This window comes from Hypanus sabinus, chromosome 3, assembly GCF_030144855.1.
Source record: "Hypanus sabinus isolate sHypSab1 chromosome 3, sHypSab1.hap1, whole genome shotgun sequence".
NCBI classification, from domain to species: domain Eukaryota; kingdom Metazoa; phylum Chordata; class Chondrichthyes; order Myliobatiformes; family Dasyatidae; genus Hypanus; species Hypanus sabinus.
Genome location: NC_082708.1, coordinates 159337996 through 159354035, shown reverse-complemented (window position 1 = coordinate 159354035; position 16040 = coordinate 159337996). Strand labels below are relative to the sequence as shown.

The following is a 16040-nucleotide window of genomic DNA, read 5'->3' as shown; positions in this document are numbered from 1 at the left end:
CAGCATGTTAGGATGCTCTCTACTGTGCATCTGTAGAATGATGTGGGCATGGATGCGCAAAGACCAGTCCCCTTCAGCCTCCTCAGACAGTAGAGGTGTTGGTGAGCCTTCCTGACTGGGGAGAATCATTCTGGCACCATGAGAGGTGGTATGTAATGTGCACTCCCAGGAGTTTGAAACTGTTATTCCACCGCGGTAGCACAAATTTAAAGGAAGATGTGAGTGGTGCAAGGTAACTACCTCCATCTTGCTGACATCAAGGAAGAGGTTATTTGCCTGTCAACAGGCCTCAAGGTTCTCCACCTCCTCTCGGTAGGCTGTCTCATTGTTACTGGTGATGAGCCCCTCCGCTGCTGTGACATCAACTCACTTGACAATCTGATTACTCGGGCACTTGGCAGTGCATTCTTGTGTGAGCAGAGTGTACAGCAGTGGGCTCAGCACACAGCCCTGAGGGGCACCAGCGTTGAGGATGATGGGTAGGGAGGAACTTTTGTGCATCCTGACTATCTGAGGTCAGTTAGTGAGGAAGTCCAACACCAAATTGCACCATGGTGTATTTGGACTATAAGACAGTAAGTCATAGGAGAAATCTGTTCTGGCATTTCATCATAACTGATTCTCAAGAACCTATCAACCTCTGCTTTAGATACACCCAATGACCTGGCCTCCACAGCCACCTGAGGCAAGAAATTCCACAGATTCACTACCCTATGGCTAAAGTAATTCTCCCTCTTCTCCACTTTAAATGGACGTCCCTCTATTCTAAGGTTGCACCATCTGGTCAGAGACTCCGCAACTATAGGAAATACTCTCTCCACTGCCACTCTATCTCGGCCTTTCAACTTCCATAGGTTTCAATAGATCCCCCCTCCCTTCTAACTTCCAGTGAGTACAGACCCAGAGCCATCTAACGCTTTTCATATGATAAGCTTTTCATTCCTGGAATCATTTTCGTGAAACCTTCTTTGAATCCTCTCCAATGTCAGCACTTCCTTTCATCGATACGGTGCCCAAAATTACCCACAATACTCCAATTGAGACTTTATCAATGCCTTTTAAAGCCTCAGCATTATATCGTTCTTTTTATATTCTAGTCGTCTCAAAATGAATACTAATTCTGCATTTGCCTTCCTTACCACCAACTCAACCACCAAGATAACCTTTAGGGAATCCTGCATGAGGTCTCCTAAGTCTCTTTGCGCCTTAGATTTGTGTATTTCCTCCCTGTTTAGAAAATAGTCTACACTTTTATTTTTTCCACCAAAGTGCATGCACCATGCTGTCTACAGCCTATTTTATCATGTGCCTCCAAGTACCCCCAACCAATGAGATCAAACTGGCTTCTAATTTCTTTGCTTCTGCTGCTCTACATTCTTGAAGAGTGAAGTGACATTTGCAATTTTCCAGTCTTTCAGAAGTAGTCCAGAATCTATCGATTCTTGTAAGATCATTACTAGTGCCTCTACAATCTCTCTGCTCACCTCTTTCAGAACCCCAGGGCATTCATCATCAGGTCCTGGTGATTTATCTACCTTCAGACCCTTCAGTTTCCCAAAAACAATTCCCCTAATAATGGCAACTTCACACAGTTCTGCCCTAACACCTGGAACTTCCACCATATTGCTAATGTCTTCCACAGTGAGGACTGATGCAATATGCTCATTCAGTTTGACCGCCATTTCCTTGTCTGCATTACTACCACCCCAGCATAATTGTCCTGTGGTCCAATATCCACTCTCACCTCTCTTTTACACTTTATGTATCTGAACAAAATTTTGTATTTAGTATTATTGGCTAGCTTACCTTCATATTCCATCTTTTCCTTCTTAATGACTTTTTAGTTGCCTTTGGTTGATTTTTAAAAGCTTCCCCATCCTCTAACTTTCCATTAATTTTTGCTCTATTATATGCTGTCTTTTGGCTTTTATGTTGGCTTTGATTTCTCTTGTTAGCCATGGTTGTGTCATCTTGCTTTTAGAATTCACCTTCCTTTTCGGGTTGTATTTATCCTGTGTGTTCCAATTTACATAGAACATAGAATAGTACAGCACATTACAGGCCCTTCAGCCCACAATGTTGTGCCAACCCTCAAACCCTGCCTCCCATATAACACCCCACCTTAAATTCCTCCATATACCTGTCTAGTAATCTCTTAGATTTCATTAGTGTATCTGCCTCCACCACTGACTCAGGCAGTGCATTCCACGTACCAACCACTCTCTGAGTGAAAAACCTTCCTCTAATATCCCCCTTGAACTTCCCTCCCCTTACCTTAAAGCCATGTCCTCTTGTACTGAACAGTGGTGCCCTGGGGAAGAGGCACTGGCTGTCCACTCTGTCTATTCCTCTTAATATCTTGTACACCTTTATTATGTCTCCTCTCATCCTCCTTCTCTCCAAAGAGTAAAGCCCTAGCTCCCTTAATCTCTGATCATAATGCATACTCTCGAAACCAGGCAGCATCCTGGTAAATCTCCTCTGTACCCTTTCCAATGCTTCCACATCCTTCCTATACTGAGGCGACCAGGACTGGACACAGTACTCCAAGAGTGGCCTAACTAGAGTTTTATAGAGCTGCATCATTATATCTGGTCTCTTAAACTCTATCCCTCGATTTATGAAAGCTAACACCCCATAAGCTTTCTTAACTACCCTATCTACCTGTGAGGCAACTTTCAGGGATCTGTGGACATGTACCCCCAGATCCCTCTGCTCCTCCACACTACCAAGTATCCTGCCATTTACTTTGTACTCTGCCTTGGAGTTTGTCCTTCCAAAGTGTACCACCTCACACTTCTCTGGGTTGAACTCCATCTGCCACTTCTGCATCCTGTCAATGTCTCTCTGCAATCTTCGACAATCCTCTACATTATCCACAACACCACCAACCTTTGTGTCATCTGCAAACTTACCAACCCACCCTTCTACCCCCACATCCAGGTTGTTAATAAAAATCACAAGAAGTAGAGGTCCCAGAACAGATCCTTGTGGGACACCACTAGTCACAACCCTCCAATCTGAATGTACTCCCTCCACCACGACCCTCTGCCTTCTGCAGGCAAGCCAATTCTGAATCCACTTGGCCAAACTTCCCTGGATCCCATGCCTTCTGACTTTCTGAACGAGCCTACCGTGTGGAACCTTGTCAAATGCCTTACTAAAATCCATGTCGATCACATCCACTGCACTACCCTCATCTATATGCCTGGTCACCTCCTCAAAGAACTCTATCAGGCTTGTTAGGCATGATCTGCCCTTCACAAAGCCATGCTGACTGTCCCTGATCAGACCATGATTCTCTAAATGCCCATAGATCCTATCTCCAAGAATCTTTTCCAACAGCTTTCCCACCACAGACGTGAGGCTCACTGGTCTACAATTACCCGGACTATCCCTACTACCTTTTTTGAACAAAGGGACAACATTCACCTCCCTGCAATCCTCCGGTACCATTCCCATGGAGAACGAGGACATAAAGATCCTAGCCCAGGGGTCGGCAACATTTACCACTGAAAGAGCCAATATGGACCCATTTCCCACAGAAAAGAAAACACTGGGAGCCACAAAATCTGTTTGACATTTAAAATGAAATAACACTGCATACAACGGTTTTTTTTGCCTTTATGCTATGTATAAACAAACTATAACGTGTTGCATTTGTGAAATTGATGAACTCCTGCAGAGAAAACAAAATTACATTTCTGCATGCAACAAAAACATTTTGAACTCCGAAAAAAAGACGTTGGGTTGAGGGTTACTCCATAGTTAGCCTACCTTGGATCGAAGAATTAAAAGAAAGCGCGCACTGGTGGGTGTCAGGCATTGGCAGTGGTGATGTATATTAATAGCGATAAAAAAACACGTTGTAGCGGTGTGCTACATGCAGCGCTAAAATAACAACACTGCAGTCAAAGATAACTTTATTCGAACTAAACAGCCTTGCTTTAAAGCCTCCCTCAACCCATCCCCGTGGGCGCGGATGCTCCAAAAGACACGTACTCACAAACCCCCGTAGGCTATCTCCCTTAGCTGGAACGGTGGCTAATTGTGAGCCGGTTCGGATGTGCCAGGAAATGGGATCTCCACAACGTTTTATTTAGATTGTACAAGATCACCATAATCTTCAAATTTCGAATTACATTTCAAAAACCAACAAACCACGGGGAGCCGCAGCACAGAGATGAAAGAGTCGCATGCGGCTCTGGAGCCGCGGGTTGCCGACCCCTGTCCTAGCCAGAGGTTCAGCAATCTCTTCCCTTGCCTCGTGGAGTAGCCTGGGGAATATTCCTTCAGGCCCCGGGGACTTATCCGTCCTAATGTATTTTAACAACTCCAACACCTCCTCTCCCTTAATATCAACATCAACCTCACTCATATTGTCCTCACCGTCATCAAGTTCCCTCCCATTGGTGAATATTGAAGAGAAGTATTCATTGAGGACCTCGCTCACTTCCACAGCCTCCAGGCACATCTTTCCACTTTTATCTCTAATTGGTCCTATCTTCACTCCTGTCATCCTTTTGTTCTTCACATAATTGAAGAATGCCTTGGGGTTTTCCTTTACCCTACTTGGCAAGGCCTTCTCATGCCCCCTTCTTGCTCTTCTCAGCCCCTTCTTAAGCTCCTTTCTTGCTACCCTATACTCCTCAATAGACCCATCTGATCCTTGCTTCCTGAACCTCATGTATGCTGCCTTCTTCCACCTGACTAGATTTTCCACTGCACTTCTCATCCATGGTTCCTTCACCCTACCATTCTTTATCTTCCTCACCGGGACAAATTTATCCCTAACATCCTGCAAGAGATCCTTAAATGTTGACCACATGTCCATAGTACATTTCCCTGCAAAAACATCATCCCAGTTCACACCCGCAAGTTCTAACCTTATAGCCTCATAATTTCCCCTTCTCCAATTAAAAATTTTCCTGTCCTCTCTGATTCTATCCTTTTCCATAATAATGCTAAAGGTCAGGGAGTGGTGATCACTGTCCCCCAGATGCTCACCCACTGACAGATCTGTGACCTGACCCGGTTCGTTACCTAATACTAGATCTAGTATGGCATTCCCCCTAGTCAGCCTGTCAACATACTGTGACAGGATTCCATCCTGGACACACTTAACAAACTCTGCCCCATCTAAACCCTTGGAACTAATCAAGTGCCAATCAATATTAGGGAATTTAAAGTCACCCATGACAACAGCCCTGTTATTTTTGCACCTTTCCAAAATCTGCCTCCCAATCTGCTCCTTGTTATCTCTGCTGCTACCAGGGGGCCTATAGAATACCCCCAGTAGAGTAACTGCTCCCTTCCTGTTCCTGACTTCTACCCATACTGACTCAAAACAGGATCCTGCTACATTACCCTCCCTTTCTGCAGCTGTAATAGTATCCCTGACTGGTAATGCCACCCCTCCTCCCCTTCCCCCCCTCTCTATCCCTTTTAAAGCACTGAAATCCAGGAATATTGAGAATCTATTCCTGCCCTGGTGCCAGCCAAGTCTCTGTAATGGCCACTACATCATAATTCCATGTATGTATCCAAGCTCTCAGTTCATCACCTTTGTTCCTGATGCTTCTTGAATTGAAGTACACACACTTTAGCCCTTCTACCTTACTACCTTTATACCCTTTATTCTGCTGCTCTTTCCTCAAAGCCTCTCTATATGTTAGATCTGGCTTTACTCCATGCACTTCTTTCACTGCTCTAGCGCTCCGAGTCCCATCCCCCTTGCAAATTAGTTTAAACCCTCCCGAACCATGCTAGCAAACCTACCAGCAAGGATATTGCTCCTCCTCGAGTTCAGGTGCAACCCATCCAATCTGTACAGGTCCAACCTTCCCCAGAAAAGATCCCAATGGTCCAAAAATCTAAAACCCTGCCCGCTGCATCAACTCCTCAGCCACGCATTTATCATCACTATCACATAGCACTGGCAGCAATCCTGAGAATGCCACCCTTGAGGTCCTGTTCTTCAGCCTTCTGCCTAGTTCCCGAAACTCACACTTCAGGACCTCATCCCTCTTCCTGCCTATGTCATTGGTCCCAACATGTATCACGACTTCTGGTAGCTTTCCCTCTCGTTCCAGGATGTCATGCACCCGGTCAGAGACATTGCTTCCAGAAAGTTCAGCCATTGCTGCTCTGCCATCATCCCTACCAGTGTTCTTTTCTAATCAATTTTGGCCAACTCCTCCCCCATGCCTCTGTAATTCCCTTCACTCCACTGTAATAGTGACTCTGACTTTAGATTTTCCTTCTCAAAGTGAATTTGATCATATTATGATCTCTTGTCCCTAAAGGTTCTTTTACCTTAAGCTCTCTAATCTGTTCTGGTTCATTGCACCACACCCAATCCAGAATAGCTGACCCCCTACCACAATCTGGTCTAAAAATCTGTCTCATAAGCATTCTAGAAATTCCTCCTCAGGGTGGATCCAGCACCAACCAGATTTTCCTGAAATGCCTACGTATTTAAATCCCCCATGACTGTTGTAACACTGTCCTTTTGGCATGCATTTTCTATTTCCTGTTGTAATTTGTAGACCACATCTTTACTACTTTTGGGGGGTCTTTTACCTTTACAGTTCCTTTATTGATGGGGTTGCACTTGGACTATTGTGTACAGTTTTGGCCACCCTGCTATTGAAAAGACATGGTTAAACTGGAAAGAGTGCAGAAATGTTTCACGAAGATGTTGCCTGGACTAGAGTGTCTGAGTTGTTGAGAGAGGCTGGCCAGGCTAGGGCTTTATTCCTTGGAACAGGAGAATGAGGAGCAACCTTGCATAAGTATTTGAAACTATGAAAAACATAGATAAGGTGGATAGGAGCATGTATTTTTCCTCCCACGTTAGGCGAGTTCTAAATGAGGGAGCATAGATTTAGTGTGAGTGGAGAGGCTTAGAAAGGAAGTAAGGGCAGCTTTTTCATCCAGAGGATGGTATACAAGAAAAGAGCATGAGCTGACAGTGGAGGTGGCTGAGGCCAGTACAATAACAACATTTAAGAAGCACTTGGTTAACTGCTTGGAGGTGTGGGGTTTGGAGGGATATGAGCCAAATGTCATTAATTGGGACTAGCTGGGTTGGGCTGAAGGGCCTGTAACTGTGCTGTATTGTTCGTACTGAGCTGGCAGCTGTCAGCAGGGCTCTCAGTGGTGGGAAAAAAGAAATGAGCGCAGGCAGAATTGGCGGGGGTACACAGATCTAAGTGCAGAACTTTCCATCTGTCTCCCTCTCAAGCTAAAAGCTCTATCCACTAAGCTACATTGAAGAGCATAAAACCATAAGATATAGGAGCAGAAGTAGGCCATTCTGCCTATCGAGTCTGCTCCACCATTCAATCATGGGCTGATCCAATTCTTCCAGTCATCCCCCCTCCCCTGCTTTCACCCCATACCCCTTGATACTCTGACTAATCAAGAACCTATCTATCTCTGCCTTAAATACACACAGTGACTTGGCCTCCACAATCTCTTGTGGCAACAAATTCCACAGATTTACCACCCCCTGACTAAATTCTCCTCATCTCTGTTCAAAATAGACGTCCTTCAATCCTGAAGTCGTGCCCTAGACTCCTAGGATCCCCTACCGTGGGAAATAACTTTGCCATATCTAATCTGTTTAGGCCTTTTAACATTCAGAATGTTTGTATGAGATCTCCACTCATTTCCTTGAATTCTCCAGACGTTCCTCATATGGTAACCCTTCCATTCCCGGAATAATTCTTGTGAATCCTCCCTGAACCCTATCCAATGTCAGTATATCCTTTCTAAAATAAGGAGCCCAACACTGCACACAATACTCCAAGTGTGGTCTCACTAGTGCCTTATAGAGCCTCAATATCACATCCCTGCTCTAATATTCTATACCTCTAGAAATGAATGCTAACATTACATTCGCCTTCTTCACCACCAACTCAGCCTGGAGGTTAACCTTTAGGGTATCCTGTACAAGGACTCCCAAATCCCGTTGCATCTCTGCAGTTTGAATTCTCTCCCCATCTAAATAATAGTCTGCCCGTTTATTTCTTCTACCAAAGTGCAGGACCGTACACCTTCCAGCAGTGTATTTCATTTGCCACTTCTTTGCCCATTCCCCTAAACTATCTAAGTCACTCTACAGGCTCTCTGTTTCCTCAACACTACCCGCTCCTCCACCTATCTTTGTACCATCGACAAATTTAGCCACAAATCCATTAATCCCATAGTCCACATCATTGACATACATCGCAAAAGGCAGCAGTCTCAACAGTGACCCCTGTGGAACTCCATTGGTAACCGGCAGCCAGCCAGAATAGGATCCCTTTATTGCCACTCTCTGTTTTCTGCCAATCAGCCAATGCTCCACCCATGCTAGTAACTTCCCTGTAATTCCATGGGCTCTTATCTTGCCAAGCAGCCTCCTGTGTGGCACCTTGTCAAAGCCGTCTGAAAATCCAACACATCTCCAGCATCTCCTTTGTCTACCCTGCTTGTAATTTCCTCAAAAAATTACAGTATGTTTGTTAGGCAGGATTTTCCTTTCAGGAAACCATGCTGGCTTTGGCCTGTCTTGTCATGTGTCTCCAGGTACTCTGTAATCTCATCCCTAACATTCGATTCCAACAACTTCCCAACCACTGATGTCAGGCTAACAGATCTATAGTTTCCTTTCTGCTGCCTCCCACCCTTCTTAAATGGCAGAGTAACATTTGCAATTTTCCAGTAACCCAGTACAATGCCAGAATCTATCAATTCTTGAAAGATCATTGTTAATACAGTCTCTCCAGCTCCTTCCTTCAAAACCTAAGGGTGCATTCCATCAGGTCCAGGAGATTTACCCACCCTCAGACCATTAAACTGCCTGAGCACCTTCTCAGTCATAATTTTCACTGTACATACTTCACTTCCCTGACACTCTTGAATGTCCGGTATACTGCAGATGTCTTCCACTGTGAAGACTGGTGCAAAATACGCATTCAGTTCCTCTGTCATCTCTGTGTCTCTCATTACAATATCTCCAGCATCATTTTCTATTGGTCCTATATCTACCCTCCACTCTCTTTTACCCTTTATATACTTAAAAAAGCTTTTAGTATCTTCTTTGATATTAGTCGCCAGATTCCTTTCATAATTCATCTTTTCCTTCCTAAAGACCTACTCAGTTTCCTTCTGCAAGTTTTTAAAAGCTTCCCAATCCTCTATCTTCCCACTAGCTTCAGCTTCCTTTAATTCCCTCTCTTATACTTTGGCTCTGATTTCACTTGTCAGCCATGGTAGTGTCCTTCTATTCGAAAATATCTTCTTATTTGGAATATATCTGTATTACACTTCTCTCATTTTTTTTGCAGAAATTCCAGCCATTGCTGCTCTGCTGTCTGTTCTGCTAGTGTCCCTTTCCAGTCAGCCTTGGCCAGCTCCCCCTCATACCTTTGTAATTTCCTTTATTCAACTGAAATACCAACACGCTGGATTTTAGTTTCTCCTTCCCAAATTTCAAAGTGAACTTGATCATATTGTGATCACTGTTCTCTAAGGGTTTCTTAACCTTAAACTCTCTTATCTCCTCTGGATCATTGCACAACATCCAATCCAGCACAGCTGATCCCCTAGTGGGCTCAACAACAAGCTGTTCTAAAAAGCCATTCTACATTCTACAGACTTGCACATTCTGCTGTGCTTCTACATTACTGCTGTAACATGGAGACCAGAATTATGGTTTATAACCAAGCTAGGAGTAAATTAGAAAGTAATCTTTGTATATTAAGAAAGAGATATTGAATAGGTTAGAAAGAACAATATATTGAAGACAAAATCCCTTGTTGATTTAAGAAGAAAGATATGGTTTTGAGGTGAGGAAAGATTGTAGAATGTGAATGTGAATCACTGTGTGTCAGACAGAGTGGTCAGCAGCACTGGGGCTCCACAGGGGACTATCCTGTCTCCCTTTCTCTTCACCATCTACAGCTCGGACTTCAACTACTGCACAGAGTCTTGGCATCTTCAGAAGTTTTCTGATGACTCTGCCATAGCTGGATGCATCAGCAAGAGAGATGAGGCTGAGTACAGGGCGACGGTGGGAAACTTTATCACATGGTGTGAGCAGAATCATCTGCAGCTTAATGTGAAAAAGACTAAGGAGCTGGTGGTGGACCTGAAGAGGGCTAAGGCACCGGTGACCCTCTTTCCATCCAAGGGGTCAGTGTGGACATGGTGAAGGATTACAAATACCTGGGGATACGAATTGACAATAAACTGGACTGGTCAAAGAACACTGAGGCTGTCTACAAGAAGGGTCAGAGCCGTCTCTATTTCCTGAAGAGACTGACGTCCTTTAACATCTGCCAGATGATGCTGAGGATGTTCTACGAGTCTGTGGTGGCCAGTGCTATCAATTTTGCTGTTGTGTGCTGGGGCAGCAGACTGAGGATAGCAGACAAAAACAGAATCAACAAACTCATTCGTAAGGCTAGTGATGTTGTGGGAGTGGAACTGGACTCTCTGACAGTGGTGTCTGAAAAGAGGATGCTGTCCAAGTTGCATGCCATCTTGGACAATGTCTCCTATCCACTCCGTAATGTACTGGTTAGGCACAGGAGTACTTTCAGCCAGAGACTCATTCCACCGAGATGTAACACTGAGCGTCATAGGAAGTCATTCCTGCCTGTGGCCATCGAACTTTACAACTCTTCCCTCGGAGTGTCAGACACCCTGAGCCAATAGGCTGGTCCTGGACTTATTTCCACTTGGCATAATTAACATTATTATTTAATTATTTATGGTTTTATATTGCTATATTTCTACACTATTCTTGGTTGGCGCAGCTGTAACGAAACTCAATTTCCCTCAGGATCAATAAAGTATGTCTGTCTGTCTGTGAAGGCAAAATTGTGCTATAGGTTGAGATTAGTTCAAAGGAGATTGTTCTGTTGACCTAATTTCCTTTGACCTTGACCGAACACAGCTTGCAGGAGATTGAAATGGCAGCAACACTTGTACATCTATCTACCAATAGCAACAAAGAAATTAATCATTTATTTTGTTAATACTACAAGGAAGTTTAAAGTTAATTTTCAAAAAAAGCCAGTTATTATGTAAGCAGTAGAGAAGTCAACTTACACACATCAAGATCTTATAAACAATAAAAAATATATATAATTTTACCTGTAATGCATCACGGAACATGCTTGTATCATAGAGTCGTAATTGTGCCAAAGTGCTTTGAAGGATTTCTTCTCTGTTGATATGTAGAGCGCATTTTGGTTTGAAAAGTGTGCATATCAATTCAATCAATAATGCAGTTTGAGAGTTAGAAATGCTCTCATCAAACATTTCAACGTCTTCATCAAACATTTCAAAGTCTTCATCAAACATTTCAAAGTCTTCATCAAACATTTCAAAGTCTTCATCAAGATTAAAAATAGATCCAGTAGATATTGCACTGTTCTCAGTAGGAACTTCCATGACTTCAGTGAATGTTTCAGTGTTCCTAGTAGGTCCAGCAATCAGTTCAAGGGATCCCATTTTATTCTCAGAAGGCACAACATTGATTTCAACAGCTGTTTCAACGTTACCAGTAGGTCCATCAATCATCCCAGTAGATGTTTCAATATTCCCAGCGGATGCATCAATTTCAGTAGAGGTATCAGTGATCCTAGTAGATGGCTTGGAGAATGCAGGTGAACCATCAATGATCTGAATAATGTCCTCAGTGTTCCTATTTGGGATATCAGCAGTTCCAGTTGGTGTGCAAGTTATAATGGTAGAAGTATCAATGTCCAAACTATCAATGACCTCAGTAAATACACTGATGTCTTGTCTAGAGGCCTCAGTGTTCACGCTGGAAGCATCGACGATGCAAGTAGATGCATCACTGTTCTCAGTTAAGACATCAACAATCCCAGTAGATGTTTCAGTGTTTCCAGCTGAGACATCAATAATCCCAGTAGATGTTTCAGTGTTTCCAGCTGAGACATCAATAATCCCAGTAGATGTTTCGTTATTTCCAGCTGAGACATCAATAATCCCAGTAGATGTTTCAGTGTTTCCAGCTGAGACATCAATAATCCCAGTAGATGTTTCAGTGTTTCCAGCTGAGGCATCAATAATCCCAGTAGATGTTTCCGTGTTTCCAGCTGAGACATCAATAATCCCAGTAGATGTTTCATTGTTTCCAGCTGAGACATCAATAATCCCAGTAGATGTTTTAGTGTTTCCAGCTGAGACATCAATAATCCCAGTAGATGTTTCGGTGTTTCCAGCTAAGGCATCAATAATCCCAGTAGATGTTTCAGTGTTTCCAGCTGAGACATCAATAATCCCAGTAGATGTTTCGTTGTTTCCAGCTAAGGCATCAATAATCCCAGTAGATGTTTCAGTGCTCCCAGCTGAGCCATCAATAATCCCAGTAGATATATAATTGTCCCCAGCTGAGGCAACAATGTTCTCAGGGGGTTCAAAGTTACAACATTCATCAGATATATTGTTGGCCATAGTATTGTTAAATATAATACTCTCATCGATGAGTTCTCCATCCTGGAAGAAATAATGTAAGATTTCAAAACTTTTCCCAGGCTAACAAAAAAACTTCTATTATGTAACAAACCAGACCAATAATATAAGACTTACACAAATTCTCAGGTGAGAAAGTCTCCGGAAAATGTTAATTTTGTTTTCCATAGTAAAAATACAAGGGTAGGGAATTAGTTCCAACAAAGCCTTCTGTGAAACAAAAAATAACAAATTAATACTTGAGATTTAGACATCCAGTGGCCATTTTATTTGGTACACCTGCTTGTTAATGCAAATATTTAATCCGCCAATCATGTCGCATCAACTCAATGCATTAGAACTTGCAGCCATGTTCAAGATGTTCAGCTGTTGTTCAGGCCGCACATCAGAACAAATTATGATCTAAGTGACTCTGACCATGGAATAACTGTTGGTGCGAGATGGGGTGGTTTGAGTATCTCAGAAAGTGCTGATCTCCTGAGATCTTCAGACACAAAAGTATCTAGAGATTAGAGAGAATGGTGTGAAAACAAAAAAAAAATCCAGTGAGTGGCAGTTCTGTGGGTGAAAATGCCTTGTTATGAGAGGTCAGAGGAGAATGGCCAGACAGGTTCAAACTGACAGGAAGGCAAAGGTAATTCAAATTAACACACATGCTTGACTAATCTGTTGGAGTTTTTTGAGGGTGTAACAAGGATGTTAGACGAGGGTAAGCCAGTGGATGTTGAGTACCTAGATTTTCAGAAGGCATTCGATAAGGTGCCACAAAGGAGATTGGTGAGTAAAATCACAGCTCATGGCATTGGGGGCAGGGTTTCAACATGGATAGAAAACTGGTTGGCAGATAGAAAGCAAAGGGTAGCAGTGAATGGGTGTTTCTCGGACTGGCTGGAGGTGACTAGTGGGGTACCACAGGGCTCTGTATTGGGACCACAGCTCTTTACGATTTATGTCAACGATTTAGATGAGGGCATTGAAAACTATATCAGCAAGTTTGCTGACGATACTAAACTGGGTGGCAGTGTGACATGCGAAGAGGACGTTAGGAGAATACAGGGAGACTTGGATAGGCTGGGTGAGTGGGCAGATACTTGGCAGATGCCATTCAATGTGAATAAATGTGAAGTTATCCACTTTGGAAGCAGGAACAAGAGGGCAGAGTATTGTCTGAAAGGTGTAGAGTTAGGTAAGGGAGAAATGCAAAGAGACCTAGGAGTCCTAGTTCACCAGTCAATGAAGGTGAATGAGCAAGTGCAACAGGCAGTGAAGAGGGCAAATGGAATGTTGGCCTTTGTTACAAGGGGAATTGAGTACAAGAGCAAGGATGTCTTTTTGCATTTGTACAGGGCCCTGGTGAGACCACACCTGGAATATTGTGTACAGTTTTGGTCTCCAGGTTTAAGGAAGGACATTCTAGCAATTGAGGAAGTGCAGCGTAGATTCACTAGGTTGATTCCTGGGATGGCAGGGCTGTCTTACGCAGAGAGATTGGAGAGATTGGGCTTGTACATGCTGGAATTGAGGAGATTGAGAGGGGATCTGATTAAAACGTTTAAGATAATTAAAGGATTTGATAGGATTGAGGCAGGAAATATGTTCCAGATGTTGGGAGAGTCCAGTACCAGAGGGCATGGATTGAGAATAAGAGGTCAGTTATTTAAAACAGAGTTGAGGAAGAGCTTCTTCTCCCAGAGAGTTGTGAAGGTGTGGAATGCACTGCCTCGGAAGACGGTGGAGGCCAATTCTCTGGATGCTTTCAAGAAGGAGCTAGATAGATATCTGATGGATAGGGGAATCAAGGGATATGGGGACAAGGCAGGGACTGGGTATTGATATTGAATGATCAGCCATGATCTCAGAATGGCGGTGCAGACTTGAGGGGCCGAATGGTCTACTTCTGCACCTATTGTCTACTGTCTATTACAATAGTGATGTGCGGAAGAGCATCTCTGAGTGCACAACTATCAAACCTTGAAGTGGATGGGCTACAGCAGTTTAAGACCACGAGTGTACACTCAGTGGCCATTTTATTAGGCACAGGATGTATATTCCCTTTGCTCTCTCTTTACCTCTTGCCATTCTTACTTATTATTGTTGTTATTATATTTTTCCTTTTGTATTTGCACAGTTGTTTGTCCGTCCTGTTGGGTGCAGCCTTTCACTGATTCTACTGTGTTTCCTGGATTTACTGTGTATGCCCGCATGAAAGCCAATCTCCGGGGGTTGTATACGGTGACATATCTGTACTTTGATAATAAATTTACTTTGAATTTTGAACTTTAAGGCACGCTTATTTTCTAACTTCTGATGAAAGGTCACTGGACCTAAATATTATCTCCATTTCTCTCGCCATGGAGACAGAGATTCATACAACAAGCACTTCAACCCAACTGCCCCATGCCAACCAAGCTGCCAGATCAAGCTGGTCCTGTTTGCATTGGACCTTATCCTTCCAAGCCTTCCCTATCTATTGTCTTATTCTATTCAATTGTCTTTTAAAAGTTGTTATCGTACCTGACTCAAACACTTCCTCTGGTGGCTCATTCCACACATGTACCGCTCACTTTTGTAAAAAAAAATGTTGCTCCACAAACTCCTGTTAAACAACTCTCCTCTCACCTTAACTTTTCCCTCCCTTGTTTTGATTCCCCAACCCTGGGAAAAAGACTGTCTAGCTAACTTGCTGAGCATTTCCACCATTTTTTGTTGTTATTACCTGAATCTATTCTTGTTAAATATTCATCTTAAACATTCACAGGGAATATCAGCAACACACACAAAATGCTGGAGGAACTTAGGAGGCCAGGCAGCATCTATGGAAAAGAGTACAGTTGATGTTTCGGGCCGAGACCCTTCATCACGACGAGAAAAAAAGACAAGGAGTCAGAATTAGAAGGTGGGGCAGGGGAGGAAGAACCACAAGGTGATAGGTGAAACTGGGAGTGGGGGAGGGATGAAGTAAAGAGCTGGAAAGTTGATTGCTGGAAGAGATAAAGGGCTGGAGAAGGGGGAATCTGATAGGAGAGAACAGAAGGCCATGGAGGGAAGAAAAGGGGAGGAACATCAGAGGGAGGTGATGGGCAGGTAAGGAGATAAGGTGAGAGAGGGAAAAGAGAATGGGGAATGGAGGGGTTAAGCATTACATTTATAGGGAATATTATAGATCTACATCTAAGATGTAGGGAAAATCTACGGTGAAGTTTCACTAGCTGGATTCAATGATGCCAACACAGAACTTCAGGAGTGACAGGTGTTGTTGTCTCCATCAATATGTTCCATCACTGAAGTGTACTGGGGGCATTGGCTTGATCAGACTCAGAACAGGACCTGACACCATATTCATTTCAATTGGGATTACAGGCCTGAAAATTAGAAGGAAAACAAGAAGGCCAAAAAAATGGTTTTGTGGCGACCCACTTCCCAGCGCATTCGAACCGGCTCACAAATCGGCGTACGCCGGCATTGAGGCCGGTCCCAATAAAGGCGCCAAGTCTGCTTCACCAGCAAGGGGAAAAGCCCGCGCACGGGCCGGGACTGTGAATATG

At 43.5% G+C, this 16040-nt stretch overlaps 1 protein-coding gene across 2 annotated transcripts in view; it reads right to left on the bottom strand.

Annotated features, from left to right (window-relative positions):
* Nucleotides 1-16040, bottom strand: part of dapp1 (dual adaptor of phosphotyrosine and 3-phosphoinositides) — a 237343-nt gene that overhangs the window by 152207 nt on the left and 69096 nt on the right. For both annotated transcript variants that reach the window (XR_009511357.1, XM_059965461.1), the window contains exons 15-16: nucleotides 12613-12705; nucleotides 11149-12519 (exon numbers count right to left, since the gene is read on the bottom strand). Coding sequence is in view for 1 of the 2 variants with exons in the window: in XM_059965461.1 (XP_059821444.1) it covers nucleotides 11149-12519; nucleotides 12613-12705 (1464 nt within the window). In the remaining variant the exon portion in view is untranslated. The remainder of the gene's footprint in view (nucleotides 1-11148; nucleotides 12520-12612; nucleotides 12706-16040) is intronic.